Consider the following 20,732-nt stretch of genomic DNA (forward strand, 5'->3'; position numbering starts at 1 on the left):
GCGAGTGCTGTTGGTGGGTTCATTGCCCACTCTATGGCATCCGTGCAGTTTGGTTGATCAGGACTTTTGCTGTTACACCAGGCATTAAAGGGGGCAAGTGGCCAGGGGCAGACTAAAATGGTGGTGCCTCCAAATTGCTCCCAGGGCCAGTGGTGCTGCTGGCAAACAAACTCCTGCAGTGGGGAGGTGGGATCCTATTTTAGGCCAGGCTGTGGGTCCTGGATCATGCCTTCATCTTCCCTGAGGTCAGGTAGCTGCTCAGGACTATACAGTGTCTGAGGAGAAGGCTTTCTGAAGACCCCTCTGCAATATCCTCCCACCCCTGAAATGTACTTGCTATTTTGGAGTTGTGGGAAACATATTGCCCAAGTTACTTGCACTTGCAAGGCTGACTTGTCTCCCTCTCCTCCCAGCACAAGTTTCACCCATCAAGACTTGAAAAATGTGTCAGACACCTACTAGCTGTAGGACTAATTCTACTAGCTGAAAGCAGGGCTGGCTCTGGCTTTTTTGCCACTCCAAGCCAAAAAAAAACAAAACCTGCAAGGCGGCTGGAGCGGCGAAGCAAAAAAAACCCTTGCGGGGCGGGACAGTGGAGTGCATGCCCCGGCTAGCAAAGGGGGGTGGGGAGGGAGCAGGGAGGAGAGAGAGAAGGAGGGCAGCCAGGGCTTCCTTCAGCCAGGCTGCTAACCACTCGGCTTCTCCCGCTGCGCCGCCTGCCGGGAGGGCTCTTTGCCGCTCTGGTCGGCGGGGAGGGAAGGACGTGAGCTGCCGGGTTTGCTGCAGACCTGGCACTGGCTGGGGCAGATGTGTCGCCGCCCCCTACAGGGCGCCCAGAGCAGCAAACAAACAAACAAAAAAAGGGTGGCCATGCCGCCCTAGGATTGGACAGAATGCTGCCCCGTAGAATCTGCTGTCCCAAGCACGAGCTTGCTTGGCTGGTGCCTGGAGCCGGCCCTGGCTGAAAGTGTTCCTATCAGCAAGAGGGACGGGTTTCTACCCGCCAGGCTGAGGGACAATGCCCTGGTGAGAAGCCCAGCCTTCCTGTCAGCTGCTGAGGATGCTGGGATTTCTCCCAGATCCTGTCACCAGATCCTTCTTGGGCTCCCTCTTTTGTATCATCTATGGCTAATAGACGTCTAATACATTTGAAACCACACTCCTCAAGCTGCTGAAAGGCTTCCTGTCTCTTTACCCTGAAAAGTCTTGGCTGCTATGAGGCAGGGGTTCAGCTACTCTACATTTTCCACTTGTATTTATTTTTTTCTCATTCTACGAGACTAACTGCAGTACCTGCTTTTGGTGCGCTTCATAGTTTTCTGAGCCATCTTCAGCAGCAGCACTGTGTTTTGACAGTTTCACTGGAGTCCACTGGGTTGTGAGTGACTGATCAATCTTGTTAATTTCTGCTTAGGGAAAGCTATGCGCAGTGAGAGAGTCCCTCTGGCTGGCTGGCTGCAGACTCAGGAAGACAGCTCTGCATTAGCTTATATTTGGAAGGTTCTCTTTGCAACTGGAAAGGCAAGAAACATTGGGCTTTTTTAAATGGAAAATTAAATTCTTCAAAGATTGTTGTTTCAGGCCACCTCACTTGCCAGGGAAAGCTTCCAGCTTGTCACTGGTGAGTGGACAAGTAGCTTTTCCATGCCCCTGGACATTGGCATCTTGAAGGGAGTCAAAGGGACATGAACTAACAGCAAAGCTGATCGGTATTATGGCATTGGAAACATGGCAATGCACTTTGCGGGCTGACTTTGAGGTAGCTTAGATTTCATGCCCTGGGATATCACTTTGTTTACAGGAAGCTACAAAACTACAAAAAACTAAACCAAGGAGGCGGAGCTCCACAGCAAGACCCAGATGGACCCTTGGGTGCCCCCGGGGCAACCCCAGCCAAGAGGGAGGCATGTAGCCCGGATGGAGGGCCAGGACAGGGGGCCATGGGGAGAAGGCTACCACAGACCTCGACCCCAGTCCAGGCATAATGGTGAGAGGTATTACTACCACCAACAGGACCTCAGAACAGGGCCTCAACTGTGGCCAGACCCATGGATGGAGTACCACTCCCCCAGCTATCCTGGCAGGCCAGGGGACCAGATCAGACCAGACTCCAGAGCAGAATATTATGAAAGCAGTTATCTCACTAGACCATATTCAAGGTAAGGTTTGAATAAAATTAAGTAACCATATGGATCAAACTGTCCTCTGTGGGTTCTTATCCCTCCACATTCTTCTAAATAGCCAGTTATTAAAACAGGAGCTGCAGTGGCTGCTTTATTTAGGGCCGTGTAACAGTTCCCATTCTAATCCCCTCTTTATGGTCATGCATAACTTTCTAAAACTTTCACTTTTGGGGCTGAAATTTTCCAGGCTTGACCTCTATCCATCAGTGACTTTCTTTTGAAAATTGGAACAAATATAATTCAGCTCTTTTGAGTGCTAGGAAAGTGATAAAAGTATAAAGAATAATGTAACACAAATTATTGCAGCCATGTTAACTCTGCTGCAGAAACAGTCAGGGGAGGAAGGATCAAATGTGGGATGGACACATCCTTTATTGAGGAGAAGTGGCTTTGAGTGTCCTGGCAGATACAGATTTTGATTTGACCAAGGTATGGACCTTTGAAAATTGCATGTTGTACCTACGAAGTCCACTTTGCAGTGGGTTTTTCACAAAGCTCTGCTAAGGGGTGTGAGTGAACTGTCAGGGGTTGAGGGAGAGCTCTGGGCACTTTTGGGATGCAGCAGAGAAGGGGGGCCTACTGGGAAGCCCCTTAGGAGCATGGCAGCTTCACATGTTTGCAGGAAGGAGGTTCTTTTCTCCAAATCTCCTAAACTGCTCATGAGAGTGGGTCCCTCCAGCAGAGCTCCTAGGGATATTCCAGAGGTGTCCAGCCAAATGATTCCAGAATTCCACCAAAGCTGGCAGGGCTCCAGTGCCCTGGAGGGTGACGCTATTCTGTTAAGAACAGGAGGCGAAGGGAATCTGACCCCCAAACCTCCCGCTCTTGCTCCGTGCTTCAGAACGCTCACCCTAACCTCTGACCTTGACAATAGCCCTGACTGTGACCCTGCAGCTGACTATGGGGCTGATGAGACCCTGGCATTTATTTCATTGACCTCGTTTCACAACAGAGTCCCAAAGATCTCAGACTGGGATGGAATCCTAACCCGGCATTTCATTTCACACCTGATCCCTTGGCCTTTCACCTTGGAACTGATCCTGGATGGAATCTGGTGTCCTGACCCTAGATCTAGTTCTGATGCAGGACTAGTCTCCTGATCCTCTGTTTGGATATGGATCAGCATGGGAGCTGCCCAGTGCCAATATAGTTCTGATGGGGATTCCTTTCTTTTGCTCTCCTTTTGGTTCTCCGCCCTCTCTGTTCTGTATATTTGGGATTCATTTCAGGCAAGGCTATGAGGACCCCTACTGGAGCTACCCATCGCCAAGCTCTGGAGAAGACTACGCTTACAGAGGTTATCACAGACCCTCCCAAGTACTGCAGCATGAGAGAGGTACTGTACGTTCCTCTAGGAAATGAAAACTACTTTGCTTGCTGTTTCTTGCTGGCCTGGCCAGTCTATTGGCAATTTCTTACAGTTCTTTTAGCATTAGCCCTGTATGATGTGTCCCTTCTCTGACATACATACGTCTCTATGTCATGGTGACCAACCATGAGAGCTCCTCTGGAGGAGAGCTGGTTGTTGCCTCCTCCGGAACCAGCTACTCACATTTTCTTGATTAGATGGACTTTCCAAAGAGCATCCCAAGGTGTTCTCCTCCTCCTGAGGAGCTGAATTCATTGCCTCCATTCTCAGCCCTTGAATCCTGGGCTCATGATGCGAGCACTGACTTGGGTTTGCATCTGAGAGACAGCTACAGCAGTGACATACAGGAGCATTTGAGTGCCATGTAGCAGGTGAAGCACCAAGTCGTTACTGGTCCCAAACAGTGTAGGATAATGCTAATTTCACTGCATGGTCAGAGCTAGCAGCCTGATGACATTTCTGAACTAAAGGAAATGTGAAGGAAGGGATGTCTGTTACTGTGCATGTATTTTATAGGTGTGTATTGTATGTAGACACACACACAAATATATATATATCATTGTACTAACTAGGCAGAATAATTTGGAAGCAATGGAGTGCAAATGACAAATCCTGACTCAGTGTTGTCCCTTTTAAAACTTCATTAATATTAATTGCCCTGAAGAAAAATACTAGATATTTATGGTGGTTTTCTCTGAGTGTGCAGATCCAAGGCACGAAGATCCTTATGGCAGGCACATGAATTACTGGGATCAGAACTACTAAAGAGACTCCCATCATGACCAGGAGACCAGCCCATTTGGGCAGAACGATGTGGCACAATACTGGTAAGGGTGATTAGAATGGGACGGGAAGAACTTAATGTCTGTGCATGAGCTTTGCAGGCAGGTTTCCAACTTCCCCCTTCAAAACCTAAGCAATAACACGTGATTAGATGGGGGTGCGTGGTTATGCTGTCATCCCAGATGGACTGGGATGGAATGTCTCTAGTAGCTACGTGCCGGTGGGACCCCACGCTGCACACCCTGAACCTGTTGTGGTTCGCCTAGTGAGTTGTGACCCGAGCAAGTACAGTCTCAGTTACCCAGCCAGCAGCTCCATTGGCCCAGGCTGTTTTGTGTTACTGCGCATACATGGTTCTCGCTGGCTCTCCTGCAGCTTCCCATGGTGTCACCATTAGATCACTCTTGAAATAGCCTCTTGGGTCAGTTTCAAGGACGTCCTCTACTGTATTTCAAACCTGGAGCAGCTGGGGTTCCCCCAGCATCGCTCTGTCAGTGTGCATGGCCCGGCCCTGCTCAGTCACATGCTCTGCTTAGCTGATTAGAGCTTTGGGCAGCACTAGCCATATCCCCACCCTGAGCTTCCTAAGACACAGGCAGTGGGATTATGATGTGTGTATGTGGCAGGGGAGAAAGGGTTCCCTGTGCCTTATCTATGCTTAGCGTCAGGCTATCCATCCTAGGGCTTCTAGGGCCTGATCTGGTCCCTACTGAAAGACTCCCATTGACTTCAAAGGGCTTTGGATCAGGCCTCGAGATTAAAAATTGTACCGGGCAGGGACTGTGTCTGTCCAGCACCGGATACACTGACCCTACGCAGGAAACAATGATGACAGTGAATTGTGTTTCAATGGCTTGGCTTGTTTGATTGCAGCCAGAAGAGGGCTGATGCTGAGGGACAGATTTTAAAAAGCTCTTAAGGCACCTAATGATGCAGACAATCCCACTAGGTGCCAATCTGGTTCTTCAGGACCTAAATACCTTTAAAATTTGGCCCTTAGTACTCAGTACACAGCTCTTCATCTTGGCAGGATGCAGCCAGAATCTGTGCCATCGGACTGCAAAACTACAGCTCCCTTTCTGCAGGAGACTGAGTCTGTTCTAGCAAGCCGGTTCTGTGTATTCTCATTTCCCTTGAATAAAGAGAGGGAGTCTTTACCCACATCTGGCAGCAGCACACGTGCCACTGGCTTTTCACCTAGGAAAGTCATCAGTACTGGAACTTGATGAGCACATCTGCAGTGGGTTCTGTGGACAGCTCATGGCACATCTGCCCTCATGTTGGGTTGGCACTCTGTTCCCTCCCACAGCTCAAAGAGCTACAGCTCCTGTGAAGAGAGGTACATCTCTACTCCCAGGCAGGAGCAGACTGGGGAGGAATCCCAGGGGAACTGCGTGGAGGACACCAGCTTCCAGCCATATGAGGTAACCACAGAGAGTCAGATGAGTCGGAGATCTGAGGTTCTTCTGTGTGGGCATGTTGCGTAGTTGTTAGAGCAGGGACCAGGCAGTCAGGAGGTCTGAGTTCTATCCCTGGATCTACCACCAACTCTCTGTGGACCTTGAGCAAATGCCTTCACCTGCCATTGCTTCAATTTCCCAGTTTGCAAAATGGGGTAGTGTTACTTCCTCACCGTCCAGCGTTGATACATTACTGTTTGCAGAGTGCTTTGAGAGCCTCACCTGGAAACATGATGGAAGGGCTATTAGTATCATTATCACAAAGTCTCCTTCTGTGGGGCTGTCACTTGCACTCCCCATGGCATCTGGAGGCCTTGCTGCACCTAGAACTGGCCCAAAGGCTGGTCTTGGTGGGTTTCTCCACCCTCTGTTATTCTGGGACCTCTGTTTTCATCCATTCCCTCCCCACACCAGGGGGCTGTCCAGCAGCACGGTTACCTGCTCCCAGAAGAGGTGGTGACAGATGCCTATGACAGAGCATTGCTTATTTCCACTAGTGACAGGAGACTCTGTCCGAGTGACTGCATTTTGCAAATGATCAAATGACAAAACATATCTAGAAAATGCTCATTTGCTTCCTGAGGAGCAGGTGACAGCCATATGGGGTGTCTGCGTCAGATTGGTGAGAGGTACGGGGCTAGAGCCGCAGCTGATGTCAACTGGTACAGCTCCACAGAAGTCAATGGAGCTATGCGGATTTACACCAACCCAGCAGCTGAATCATATTGATCAAAACCGCCGGGAACAAGCAAAGAGTGACTAAAAGAGTTTTAGACCGTAAAGTGCTTGAGATCATCTGAGGGGAGGCGCTGCTGTACCACGCTCATCAGTGGGGACGATGTCTGTCCCCCTGTGCCAGATCCGCAGAGGACACAAGCCGGTTACAGCTCTTAGCTTGAGACTAGGCAGTTTAGCTCAAGGTGGAGAGACCCCTGTTATTTGTTCTGCAGGCGCTGGTCCAGTGCCAGCACTGGCCAACCTGGGCACCATCACACTATAAATGCAACATGTGTTTGTTGTGTTATGGCTCCATTTCCACACATTGCAACTCTCACCCCTCTTGCCAGTCTCTCTCCCACCTTCCCTGTCTGGCTCCCTGAGGCCGCCATTTTCTCTGCTTCCCTTTCCCCACGGCTCCTGTGGCTTCTCTTCCCACTCAGCTCCTCGCCCCACGTGAGCTCAGCCGGCTCGTGCAGTACAAGGAATCTGGCCTCAGCTCCAGCAGCTATGAACTCAGTCAGTACATGCGCGACTCTCCCATTCAGTACGACCCAGATCCTTCAGAGACCTGGAGTCCCGTTCAAACAGGTGGGTGTGAGGTGAGGGTATCAGGCGTCCGAGGGGAGGGCAGGCACATGCAGTCGCTCTCACGGCGGGGACAGTGGGCTATATGAGAATATGGCTGTTGCCCTCACATATGAGCCTGTAAAGCATCATGGGAAGTTCCAAATGGCCATTACTGATGCTTAGGGCCAGATTTTAAAAAGCTTTTAAGGCACCTAATGGTGCAGAAAATCCCATTTGGAAAGCAGCATGTGGTAAGTACAGGGTGATGCTGGGCATCGCCCAGCAGTACTGTAGGGTGGGGGCTGGGTGATGCTGGGCATCGGCCAGCAGTACTGTAGGGCATGTCCATATAACCCAGTGTTAGATTTGGTAGGGACTTCAGTCAGCTCAGAGAAGGGCTGTTTCCCTGAATTCTGCCTGGCACAGTCTGTGGGGCCTTGGCCCCCATACCAGCTGGCAGAGAAAGCTTGGTGCTTCCTGGAAGTGTGTCAGGTGCTGTCCCTAGGGTTTTCCCCCAATAACAAAGCTTGCTGAGTGGCTGTGAAAGGGCTGGCTCTGGCCTGTGTGTTCATTTGTTGCTGTTTAGAGGAAGTCTTGCTGTCCACTCCGCACCACGTGGCCCCCCAGAAGTATTCCCTCCCTCACGTGCCAGTGTGCTTTGGAGCAGGAGGCCAGCTGGTCCGAGTGTGCCCTAACTCCCCGGCTGATGGGCAGCCCGCCCTCATCGAAATACACAGCCTGGAGGTAACCAACCACCCAGCCACCTGCAACTGAGAGCTGCCATCCCATCACCCACCTGCACTGCCCCATAACCTCTTTGTACCCTCCCGTTTCCCATCTCCACTGCCCCATTACCTCATGTACCCTCCCATTCCCCGCCCATACTGCCCCAAAACCCTTTGTACCCTCCTATCCCCTGCCCGTACTTCCCCATAATCCCTTTCTGCCCTCCCATCCCCCGCCCGCACTGCCCCTGTAACACCTCGTACTTTTCCATCCCCCACCCGCACTGCCCCAAAACCCTTTGTACCCTCCCATCCCCTGCCTGTACTGCCCCTGTAACCCTTTGTACCCTCCCATCCCCTGCCCATACTGCCCCATAACCCTTGTTCCCTCCCACCCCCACCCGCACTGCCCCCTTTAACCCTGAGGGCGCCAGATTGAGGGACCTGAGTTTTGTGCCGTCTCTCCAGTTCCCTGAGCACTGCCAGCTCCCTTCCTGCCCACGTCTCACTGTTGCAAACAGTGCTATGGTAAAGTGCAGCAGGATCCACACAGACCAGTTAAGGAACAACATGTTACTGCTCTTTAGAAATAAACCCCCCACCCCCACCCCATGGAGACATGCCCTTAGGAACTAGCCATACCTTAAGGTGACTAAGACTTTAGGGTTGAGCAGTGTCCTTAACCTGGGCTCAAGAGGATATTGTGTGCACCTTCACAGCGGGCTGCATGTTTTGCCGGCATGCTCTGCCGTCGTAAAATGGAACAACCCAAATCTGTGGTTGAACTCTGCTCTGGAGCCCTTGGCCATAGCATGGATGGAGGGATCTCACACAGGAGTAGGGCCATTCTGGTTCTTACAGTTCCTTGAACGAGACACTGAGACCCAGTTCCAGGTTCTGCACAGATTGCTTTTATTGGCAAATTCCCTATGTGAGTGACCTGGGTTGGCTCTTGTACCCTGTAGCCATCCAATTGACTGGTCCCACTGGGCCAGAGGCCTTGGAGTCACAACTCTCTTCTTAGGGGACAATTTGAGGAAGCATGGTCTGGTGGCTAGGGCACTGGCATGGGACTTGTGAGACCTGGGCTCAAGTCCCTGCTCTGCCACAGACGTCCTGTGTGACTCTGGGCAAGTCCCCTAGCTGCTCTGTGCCTCAGTTCCTTATATGTGCTGGGGGGTAATAGCCCTGCCCTGCCCTGCCTGCTAGGGGTGGTGGGAGGATAAATACATTAAAGATAACAGCGATGGGGGCCATATAAGCATCTTAGATAGATTGTGTTCCCCAGCATCTGACCCTCTTTTCCCCCTGAGCTGGAGCCTTCTCCCTCTCAAAGGACTGCAATTATAGGAGCCAGATCCCATTGTAAAAGGCAATTGCTTCTTATAAGTGTGTGGATCAAGGTGGTAAACACGTCAGTGCATATGCTCCGAGATAACACGTATGCCCAAAGATGGCTTTGAGAAAAGCATCCCCAGTACTAGTAAAGCCTTTGCCAAAGCACTTTAGCTTTCAGACAGGGCCTTGGTCACAGTCTCTGCTCTTGCCTCCTAGGTAATCCTTCATGACACCAAAGAGCAGGAGGAGATGCGAGCCTTCCCAGGGCCTCTGGTCAGGTACAATCCCATTGGAGGTGTACAGTAAACCATGGCCCCTATCAGCATTCCTTTCTGTCCCAGCATTCAGCTTCTCTCCAGGCTGCTACACACACAGCTTGACCATTGGAGGAGGATATGGTCACCTGGAATTAGAGATGAGCCCAAGTCATGTAATTTGGATTCATGTTTCAAACTCCCCAAAGCCTCAGGGTGTTCAGGCCCAAGGTTTTGGATAGGCCCTTTGTAAAGATAAGGACCATCGGCAAAGTCCAGGTCCAGATTTAGAAATTTGCATGTGGTTGGTTGGATCTGTGGGTTTGCTCTATTGGGAATGCTCAGAGAACATTGTTTGACTGTTATTTCATAACCAAGTCCAGGGAAACCCGGGTTGTAAGAGTTCACGGGGGGAGGAATAGCTCAGAAGGGGGGAGGGATAGCTCAGTGGTTTGAGCATTGGCCTGCTAAACCCATGGTTATGAGTTCAATCCTTGAGGGGGCCACTTAGGGATCTAGGGCAAAATCGGTACTTGGTCCTGCTAGTGAAGGCAGGGGGCTGGACTTGATGACCTTTCAAGGTCCCTTCCAGCTCTATGAGATAGGTATATCTCCATATATTAAAGAAGGGCTTGTGGGACATCCACAATCTTTGTACAACCCGTGGTTTGGATGAGCAGGCGTTTCAGTCCTCTCACGCTCTGCAGAACTGAAGCCTGATGTTGTGCTCCTTGGGAGCTGAGCTTCAGTAAATGTAGACCTGGGGAACATCTTCCCTCAACCCATTATGTTCAGTCAGGTTTGCTCTGCATCACATTGCTTATACTGAGATGCCATTCAGTCATGAGAAAAGCTGAGAGATAAAACAGGCCTACTTAAAAGAAGAAGAGCAATGAAATTACAAAAAGCATTGAGCAAGCACAGCAGAGGCTGGATGAAAGTCTGAGGACCAGAGGTTAATAGCACAGTAGAAGGAGACAATATTAGTGGAGTGGCATTGTAGGTGCTAGAGTCCAATCGACTGTGATGTTCTCTACAGATAAACTGATCTGGATCAGGTTAAAAATGTCACAGGTGCACAAAGAAGGGATTTCGTATACATTCTAAATCTTTGTGGCTTGGCCATCTGCAAATGGGAATCATAATAACCAGCCTTATACATTTTGTCTGATGGATGCATAGTGGTGTTATTGATATGCATGTGAGCATCTCTGATTTTCTACCTCTCCTTGAATAATTTTCTGGAGTCCTCCACATAATTCACAGAGTCCTAGGAATTCTCCCTTATGCTGTTAAGGATGTCCTGTCTTGCACTTGCCAACACCCTCTTTCTTGTTCCTGCAGGGAGGATTTGCATAAGGTGGATGTGATGACATTTTGCCAGCGCAAAGCGGCCATGAGCTGCGATTTGGAGACTGAGAGAGGCAGAGACTCAGCCCTGCTCTGGAAACTCTTGGTCCTCCTTTGCCGGCAGAATGGGGTGTGTGTTCTTTATGCACTGTGATGCGTGCTAATCCTTATGAGTCTTTTTGGTTCAGTTAAGGATGGCTTGTTGTGAGAATCCCTTTTGTGTGTCTGAAGCAGCCAGGTGCTGCTGTGGGGGATCTTAAATGCATCTCACTCCCCCACCATTAATGCTGACCACTTCAGTGCGGCCTAAAGCACCAGGTACATGGAAGACACACCTCTCCAGGGCTGCTCCCCAAACCAAGTGCAGCACCTTTGAAATACCAATGTTCCAATGGAACAGCAGCACCTAAAGGGACACTGTCAACTTAATTTAGGAGCCAACATTTCTGTCCAGAAGGAGATTAGTGTCTCAAACCCAATCTGCGGGAGGTCTGCCACAGACTATTAGAAGGAATCAGGACCAGACCACTGAGATCTCTAAAGTTTGATTTTTGCTGTTATGTCCCTTGTTAATGACTCATTGCCTTGACTTTCTCTCCACTAACATTGTGTATATGTGATTAAGAATAGACTCTTCAATGACACTCACTAGGATAAAAATCATATGAGCCACCGATCCTCATGCTTCAGGGAATAGACTGACCAGAAGTGGTGAGTCAGGAAGGGATTACTCCCCATAGTATAGTAATATTTGGTGTGGTGCATTTGGGGGGATTTATACCTACCTCCATATTATGGAGTGTTGTTCACTGGCTAAGGCTGGATATCACTGGTCGGTTCTAAGATGGTAGTTCTCATGTTCCTCCATTTCCCTGTCCAGTCCATGGTGGGCTCAGACACAGCCGAGCTGCTGATGCAAGACTGCAAGCGCCTGGAGAAGTATAAAAGGCAAGACCCAGTAGCCAATCTGATCAACCTGACCAATGAAGAGTGGCCAGTGCAGGGCTCCGGGACACCAGACCTCCTCACTGGGGAGATCCCACCCAGCATGGAGACACCAGAGCAGAGAGTGGAGAAATTCACCAAGCTCCTCTTCTATGGCAGAAAGAAAGTAAGTAGGGTGCATGCACGCTCCCCACTGCTCCCTTTCTAATGTTTTCACTGCCTGCAGAGGAAAAGGTGGGTTTTCCAGGTCCATGAACCCCTCTCTGTAATTGATTGGGCGGGGGTCTGAACAACACAGGTCTCATTTTCCCACGGGTGCTGGCAGTGATACCTCCACAGTGCTCCTGTAACTCTCACTGGCTCAGAGAGCCAGAGGATTGGGCCCAGGTCTTTCTCTGACTGCAGTGCGGAGTCTATTGCTAATCCTCCCTTGGCCCAGTCTAACACTGGCTTTTAAAGAGGGCTCAAATGGGTGGTAGTGGCTAAGGAAGGTCCCTGAGTCACCATGCCTTAGGGGGTCACAACCGAGACTACCAAATTCAGGACAAACTGCTGGAAAAAAGGGCAGACATACCTCAAAACTGGTGGTTATTCTTCTATGAGCTATACCAATCCAGCAACAAAAGTAAACTTCAGTTTCACCACACTGGCTAACAAGACATCAAAAATGCAGCCTTCTTAGGTATTCCGGTCCTGGATTCAACACCCAGACACTAGACTTAATGATGAGTGGTTATTTAAAACCAGTTTAATCAAACAAAAGGTTCTTCTGATCTCAAAGGACCAGCCACATACCCAGATCAATATATAACTCAGATCTTACCCAATAATCACGCCGTTGCCAATCTGTTAGTATCCCAAATTCTAAAGGTTAATTTATAAAAAAGTAAAAAAGAAAAGTGAGCGTTAAAATTGGTTAAATGAATTAAATACATATGACAATTGCAAAGTTCTTGGATCAGGCTTGTAGCAGTGATGGAATTAAATTGCTGGCTTGTTAAGTCTATGATTGCTTCCAAATCATTGGAAGGTCCTCTGTCCCTTGGTTAGAATGCTCCCATTAGTATGAGTCCATAGTCCAGAGGTTTGAGCAGGAAAGAGGCAAAACAGAGATGTTTCAAGGGCCTTTTATAGCTTCTGCCAAGTGAAGGGAAACCCATTGTTCTAGTTTGTGGAAAATTACAGGTAACAAGATGGAGTTTGGAGTCACATGGGCAAGTCACAATACTGCATGCTTTGCTTAGTCGCAGCAGAGGCACTTACCCATACTCTAGTTAGAATGTCCCCAGAAAAGTTCATTAAGTGTAGATAGAAATCTTCCATGGTCCATTGTAAGTTGAGTGTTCTTTGATGGGCCATTCAACTTGAATAGTTCCTTCACAATGTGCTGGCTAAATACCTTGTGGGTGTTACCACAGGAGCAAACATTTGAAATACAAGTACATAGTTAATAATCATAACTTCAGATATAAAAATGATACATGCATACAAATAGCATAATCATATTCAGCAAATCATAACCTTTCAATAAACACCTTACTTCACATACTTTGTACAAGATTTGTTGCAATTATATAATAGCGGTAGCAACAATGATCTATATGGTCATATTTTAATCAGATAGTGTCACACCCTGTTTGTGGAATTAACCCCTGAATCTGCATTAGGGCAGAAATGTCCCACTGTTGCTAACACTAGGGTAGCACCACTGATGATAGCAATTGCAGGAGCTCTGCTGTTGATAACTAGCATGACAGCTAAGCCTGATTGGGGTGGGGTCTAATATACACAGCAGGGGTGCTGGAACAATTTGTATAATGGGGGTGCTGAGAGCTATTGAACCAAACTGTAAAACCTGTGTGTGAAGGAAATCACTTCAAGCCAGGGGGTGTGGCAACCTCTCTAGCACCCTTAGTTCCAGGTCTTTTGGGGCACAATGTTCCAAACCATAATGGCCAAGGGCGACTCATCTAAGAGTTCCTGCGTTTGCTATTACAGTCGGAGCTGAACCGGTGGTAGCAATGGTGGGAGGGAAAACCTCTAGTTCAGAGAAGGCTTTAGTGCCCAGTCTAGAATTCTGACTTTGTGGCATTAAGTACTAATAGGCAGCCTGAAGCTTGCAGTCAATGGGACTGCACTAATACTTTTGTACAGGTAGGAATAAACATAAGGCGGCCTGGGTGATGGAGAATAATTTCTCTAAGCCGGCTCCAAATGGGTAAACCCAACAGTCACATCATCCATTGCAGGCTTGAGCTGGCCCCACGTTTTGGGGGACATATTACACCCATGGAAAAAATCAATTCATTTCTCACAAGCCCGGCTCCCTGCAGATGGGTGGAAGCCCTAGGCCAGGGGAATCAGGCTGTAGGTCCCATGCTAGACCTTGGAAAGTCAGGACCTTCCTTTCAGAGCAATGGGAGAGATCAAGAAATGGTAACAGGACAATTTTTTTTTTCTCCTGGCTGTAGGAAGCCCTGGACTGGGCCATGAGAAGCCAGCTGTGGGGTCATGCCCTATTCCTGTCAAGCAAGATGGACCTGAGGACCTACAGCTGGGTTCTGTCTGGGTGGGTAGGAGCTGCCAGAGCATGGTGCTCAAGAACCCTTCACGTGATTGGCCCCCTCCCCTGCCGTTCACAGCTGCATAACATCCCTGTTGAGTCTCCCGCTTTGTCCGTGCCTCACACAACCTGAACCCTTGGATGGAGGATTTCTGCTGTTTGTCTCTCCCTACCTTGGAGATGAGCAAGGGGTTTGGGCTCACCCGTCAATCTCTCTTAGGTACTTACGTGGCCCCCTCGCAGCCGTATCTGAAGGCTGCACATTCTTTAACGTATTTATCCTCACACACCCTGTAAGGTAGGGAAGTGTTATCTACATGTTACAGAGGAGGAACTAAGGCACAGAGAGGCTAAGTGAGTTTCCCAAAGTCATAGAGGAAGTTTAGCAGTATTAGCTAGTGTTCTAATCATTGGCTGGCCCTTCCTTCCTGTCAGCATAACGGTCCTGTCTCTCTGCTCTCGGTTTGCAGGTTCACCAGCACGCTGGCCCTCAACGACCCCCTGCAGACTCTCTTCCAGCTCATGTCCGGAAGGATACCTCAGGCAGCTCTGGTACTGAATGGAAAAGCATCTAGCTCCCTCCCCTCCCTCAACGCCTTGTGTTGGTGTGGGGTAGGAGAGCGGGCCTCAGTGACACTCTGCAGTGCTTCATAGGATGATGTCTCAGTATCATCAATTTGTCCTTTAGGATGTTCACTGCAGTGAACAGCAAAGTAATTGGCCATTTTTCACTGTGCTGCTAATCTGGCCGCCTGCTGCCACCTCCCAGATGGCATCAGGGTCCCTGCCTATTTCTGTTTGCCCCATGAGATTGAGGTAACCGTATCCTGGTGCGGTGATGCGTTTGCATGTGCATGTCCGGACGCTGCCTCGATGCATGGTGACGCAATATCATCACGTGCCAATGCAACATCGTGAGGCAGCACAGTGAACTGTCAGACTCTTTTAACTGTCTGGCTTACAGGGACAGGACAGATTTGTGCAAAAGGGGCTGTCCTGTGAATATGGGATTGGTGACAACCCCAGTATGACCTAGTGACCCCTGCTAGCACCAGCACAGTGCCATTCCTCTATAGGAATCTGATACAGCGGGGATGTAGCATAAGAACCTAGTGCACTACGTAGGATTACATACTGTGGTGGCACAGGGTGGGGGGAGGCATGGAGCTGACTTGCGGAAGGTTTCTGTGGAGGCATGAAAGAGCATAGGGGCCTGGAATTTGGGGGGACATGGAAAGCTCAGGCTGACAGAGGGAATGCAGGGAGGCTGAGGTGGCCCGGCTCAGCTGATTGGAGTGGAGGTTGACCCAGAGGCATGACGCTAGGTGAACGTTTTTGGTTAGTCGGCATAAACTAATTGCCATTAAGTTGGCTTCTTGCAGAAGGCACAAACTGCCAGGCAGCATTTGTGAAGCCAGAGCCAGAAGCAGGAGAAGAGAAATGCACTGTAGCTTTTCTGCTTCTCCGCCTTTAGGTCTCACTTGAACAGACGTAGTCACCTCATTTCTTTATTCATGGACAATGTTCCTTCCCTTGTGACACTCTAATAGCTCTCTACCTAGTAAAGGCCGGATCAAGGAGCTAAAGCAGCCAAACTATCCATTCATCTTTCTTTGTTTCTGCTTCCAGTGCTGTGGGGATGGCAGGTGGGGAGACTGGAGACCACACCTGGCAGTGATGCTGTCCAACCAGACTGGGGACACTGAGCTGAACCACCGGGCCATCGTCGCTATGGGAGATACCTTGGGTGAGGAGAGGTGATGACTAGGCCCAGCTGAGCGGCTCACACTTAGCATCAGATAGGACGCCCCATTGTGCTCACACTTTTAGCGTACTCCATTATAGGAGGTGGGAGGATGGCGACTTAATGGCTAAAGCTGCCCCCGGGTTCAAAACCACCCTGATGGAAATAAGTTTAGTCTCGGTTCTGTCCCCACTGTAGAGCCATCCACATCACCTTCACCACCTCACACAGCTTGGCCTCACTGGGAGTGTGCGCTGAGCATCCACTTGGAGTGTCATCTTGCTCATTTCAGACCAGTGGTTGGGATCATTGGTGGTGCACAGCTGGAAAGTTCCTTCTACTGCTACCTGGAAAAGAGGAGCTCAGATATTTAAATTCCAGTTGCAATAAGATTTGTTGCCACAAAGTAGATACTCAGAAGTTTACAGGCCACTCAGAAATGTACAGGTCAATATTTTCTGATGTGGATGGCTAAAGTTAGACACCTAAATTAGAAAAGGGCCTTTCCAAGACACTGAGCACACAGAGTTCCCACCGGCCCAGGCCTCCTTCCTGCAGAAACCAAGTTCAGTTCTTTAATTTTTGTCTATGTGTATGGACCCTGACATATACTTCAGTGGGGCAGAGAAAGGCTATGTGAGAACGGGTGGCTGACAAGGTGCCTGCACACCTAGGAATGGTGGGACGGCTGGCTATCTGCTCAGCTCTCTTGGCCAGCCTGGATGTGTGTCTGTGGAATTGGTGGTGTGAGTGGATATCTGCTCAGCTCTCTTGGCTAGCTTGGGCTTGTGCTGCTTGCATGCAGTTAGGAGTGAGTTTGCTTCATGGAGTGGTTTAAATGGGTGCAGTTCATGCTGTTGTGAACTCACTGCCCACCATGAAGGAACTATGAGTTGGGGCCACTTGCATACATTCCGAAAGTTACTGGCTGCCTTCTCACCCCTGAGCCATCAGATGCCAGCCACTGGTCTCGCCTGCCCCTGCATAGGTCATTCTTGGGGACTGGTGCAGCAGTCTTTTCTCTCGTGAATTCCCTACACTGTGACCCTGGGGTGCTGCTGCTATCTTTGCTCTTTGCTTCCAAGCTGAACAACCCTTTATTTCCTCTATAGCTCAGCCCCATGACTGTATTATTAAATTACTGCACAGCTGCTATTAAAGTGCCGTAAGATGCTTTGGCAGCACCAAGGGCTATGTAAGCTGTTGTGAACAGATGTGTATGTTTGTGAGTCTTGACAAGATTGTGCATCTGCTCCTTTCCATGTAATTGTGTAGCGTATGCAATTGTGACTGCGGGTCTGTGTCCTTCTGCCCACAGGCCAGTATCTGCGTGCATACGCTTGCCCATACACCTGTGTGCCTGGCTGCCTTTAACACAGCGAGCTGACATGTTCCAGGGCAATGTAACGTGTGTGTGTGTGTGTGTGTGTGTGTGTGTGTGTGTGTGTAGATGTACAGCAGTATATGTGCAGACATGGGTGTAAGTAACTGTGTAAAGACAGGTGTGCAGTGTGGTAGGGAAAGAAACGGGAATACTGCTCTGCCTTGCACGCCCAATCAGATAATAGACACTGTATACTCCTGCTGGTGAAATATCCCTATCGCAGGCTCTGAAATGCATACCTCTGCCCTAGTGCATGAGTCACAGATATGGCTGACAGAGAGACTTAATTGGCTGATTCTTAGTGTCAGTTATGCGGTGACAATGGTCGAAAGCCTCGCCACAGATTTTGCTACATTGAAACATCCTGAAGAAGCTAAATGGGAGCCAGACACTTACTGGCATGTGCTTCTGCCACCCAGTCAGGTCATCTAATGGAAAATTAAACTTGATGACTAGCAAAATAACAGCCGTTCCAGGGGATGTAGGGTGTGGGGGTTGCCTCGAGGTTGGGGGCCTTGGATGGGCAGAGAGGGGAGATGGATCCGGCTGTTTTGTCATGTGTGCATTTGAAGGTGTATTTTTGTTGTGACTGGCTTTTGTCCCTTTTCTCCTGTCCAGCTGGGAGAGGGTTAATAGAAGCTGCTCACTTCTGCTATCTAATGGCGAATGTCCCTTTTGGTCACTACGGGGTTAAGACAGACCACATTGTCTTGCTGGGCAGTGACCCCAGGTGAGTAAGCCAAGCAGGCAGGCTCCTGCAAATATTTACAGCTGTCATTCTTAGGAGTCAGAACAGCTCCCGCAGGGATCGCCCAGGGCTTTACAAACAGGAACTAACACTCCTTGGAAGGAGACCTAGTTTATAGTTTATTTTTTGTTGTTGTTTAACATTCCATTTTAATTGAAGATGTTACCAGGCAGATACTTCAGGAACAGAAAGGTGGAACGCTGCGCCTAAGGCCATCTCTAAAACATTGGCATAGCTGGGAACAGGACCCAGGAGTTCCCTGCTAACCTCACTAGAGCGCTGTGCATTGTGCTAATGGCCGAAGGTATATTGGGAATGGTGGTGCCATTCAGAGATTGGCACTATCAATGGTGCCAATTCAGAGATTTCTTGAGGGGGCAAATTCCAGTCCCTACATCCCCCCAACACCGAAGACCCTGGTCCATCCCCTGCTCATTCCTCCCACCCCGCAGGGACCCCAGGTTTCTCTTGCCTGGGGAGTCTCCCCGCTCTCTTACCCTCATACCACCTGAGCCAGTGCCACCAGGAGTCAAGGTCTTGGCGCACTCCCCCGCGCTCCAGGAACAGACTCCCCATCCGCCAGTTCACAACTCCACTCAATGAAATTTGGACCAGTCGTCCCTCTATCTGTATGGAAGAGTGATCGGGTCACATTTCAGTGGCATGGCAACCACGCAGCTGGAGGTGACAGAAAATGCTGCTGTGGTATTTGACTGGTTGTGTGGAGCCAGCTAGTTACAATCCGGGAGGCCCAGCCCAAGTTCTAAAGAGCCTTCCAGGGAGATCCACTTGGCACTCATTCTACAAGGGGAGGGGCTTAGGCCCAGAAAGGGCCAAGGGATGCTCCCAAAGACACACAGTAGGTCCATGGAAAGAGAGAAAGACACACTGAACTCTGACGCCCACAGGGCACTGAAGGGATTATGCTTGGCAGCCACATTACCTCCTGGATTTGCGGGTTGATCCTTTCATTGTAGTCACATTAATGGGGATGTATTGAAGCAGCCCAGCACTCAGGCAGCAGCAGTGTGCAGTGCTTGAGGTAGATGGGTGTTTGGGCAGCAGTACATTTGATAAAGTGGGGAGATGTTTTAACACATGAATGTTTTCCTCCTTGCCCACCCTCTGCCTTCCAAGCCCAAAAACATAAATACCCCCACCCACATATATCAGTAACTGGAGACTGGGTAAAAAGAATGAAGAGTACTTGTGGCACCTTAGAGACTAACAAATTTATTTGAGCATAAGCTTTCGTGGGCTAAAACCCACTTCATTGGATGCATGCAGTGGAAAATACAGTAGGAATATATATATATATATATATATATACACACACACAGAGAACATGAAATAACGGGTGTTACCATACACATTATAACCAGAGTGATCAGTCAAGATGAGCTATTACCAGCAAGAGAGAAAAAAAACTTTTTGTAGTGGTAATGGAAATGGCCCATTTCCAGCAGTTGACAAAAAGGTGTGAGGAACCGTAGGGGGGGGAAATAAACCCCGGGGAAATAGTTTTCCTTTGTGTAATGACCCATCCACTCACAGTCTTTATTCAAGCCTAATTTAATGGTGTCCAGTTTGCAAATTAATTCCAATTCAGCAGTCTCTCATTGGAGTCTGTTTTTTAAGTTTTTTTGTTGTAATATTGTGATGTTTAGTCTGTAATCGAGTGACCAGGGACATTGAAGTGTTCTCCAACTGGTTTTGGAATGTTATAATTTTTGACGTCTGATTTGTGTCCATTTATTCTTTTCTGTAGAGACTGTCCAGTTTAGCCAATGTACATGCCATATATCACATTGGTAGATGTGCAGGTGAACGAGCCTCTGATGGTGTGGCTGATGTGATTAGGTCCTATGATGGTGTTCACTGAATAGATATGTGGACAGAATTGGCAACGGGCTTTGTTGCAAGGATAGGTTCCTTGGTTAGTGTTTTTGTTGTATGGTGTGTGGTTGCTGGTGAGTATTTGCTTCAGGTTTGGGGGCTGTCTGTAAGCAAGGACTGGCCTGTCTCCCAAGATCTGTGAGAGTGATGGATCATCCTTCAGGATAGGTTGTAGATCCTTGATGATGGCTGGAGAGGATTTAGTTGGGGGCTGAAGGTGATGGCTAGTGGCGTTCTGTTACTTTCTTTGTTGGGCCTGTCCTGTAGTAGGTGACTTCTGGGTACTCTTCTGGCTCTGTCAATCTGTTTCTTCTCTTCAGCAGGTGGATATTGTAGTTGTAAGAACGCTTGCTAGAGATCTTGTAGTGTTTGTCTCTGTCTGAGGGGTTGGAGCAAATGCGATTGTATCGTAGAGCTTGGCTGTAGACAACGGATCGTGTGATGTGGTCTAGATGAAAGCTGGAGGCATGTAGGTAAGTATAGCAGTCAGTAGGTTTCCGGTATAGGGTGGTGTTTATGTGACCATCGCTTATTAGTACTGTAGTGTCCAGTAAGTGGATCTCTTAGGTGGACTGGTCCAGGCTGAGGTTGATGGTGGGGTGGAAATTGTTGAAATCATGGTGGAGTTCCTGAAGGACTTCTTTTCCATGGGTCCAGATGATGAAGATGTCATCAATGTAGCTCAAGTAGAGTAGGGGCGTTA

The 20,732-nt window shown here is 49.1% G+C and overlaps 1 protein-coding gene across 3 annotated transcripts in view; it reads left to right on the forward strand.

Moving 5' to 3' along the window:
- Window positions 1-1,801: 1,801 nt before the first annotated feature.
- Window positions 1,802-20,732, forward strand: part of LOC123375976 (protein transport protein Sec16B-like) — a 40,271-nt gene continuing 21,340 nt past the window's right edge. Inside the window, exons 1-13 of one of the 3 annotated variants that reach the window (XM_045027511.1) lie at window positions 1,802-2,159; window positions 3,413-3,519; window positions 4,252-4,379; window positions 5,645-5,759; window positions 6,956-7,103; window positions 7,669-7,826; window positions 9,362-9,423; window positions 10,744-10,879; window positions 11,630-11,860; window positions 14,166-14,263; window positions 14,728-14,809; window positions 15,887-16,004; window positions 18,004-18,115. In XM_045027511.1, coding sequence (XP_044883446.1) covers window positions 7,040-7,103; window positions 7,669-7,826; window positions 9,362-9,423; window positions 10,744-10,879; window positions 11,630-11,860; window positions 14,166-14,263; window positions 14,728-14,809; window positions 15,887-16,004; window positions 18,004-18,115 — 1,061 coding nt within the window. In that variant the 5' untranslated portion in view covers window positions 1,802-2,159; window positions 3,413-3,519; window positions 4,252-4,379; window positions 5,645-5,759; window positions 6,956-7,039. The other 2 variants (XM_045027510.1, XM_045027512.1) reach the window with 2 other exon arrangements.

This window comes from Mauremys mutica, chromosome 8 (genome assembly GCF_020497125.1).
Source record: "Mauremys mutica isolate MM-2020 ecotype Southern chromosome 8, ASM2049712v1, whole genome shotgun sequence".
Taxonomy (NCBI): domain Eukaryota; kingdom Metazoa; phylum Chordata; order Testudines; family Geoemydidae; genus Mauremys; species Mauremys mutica.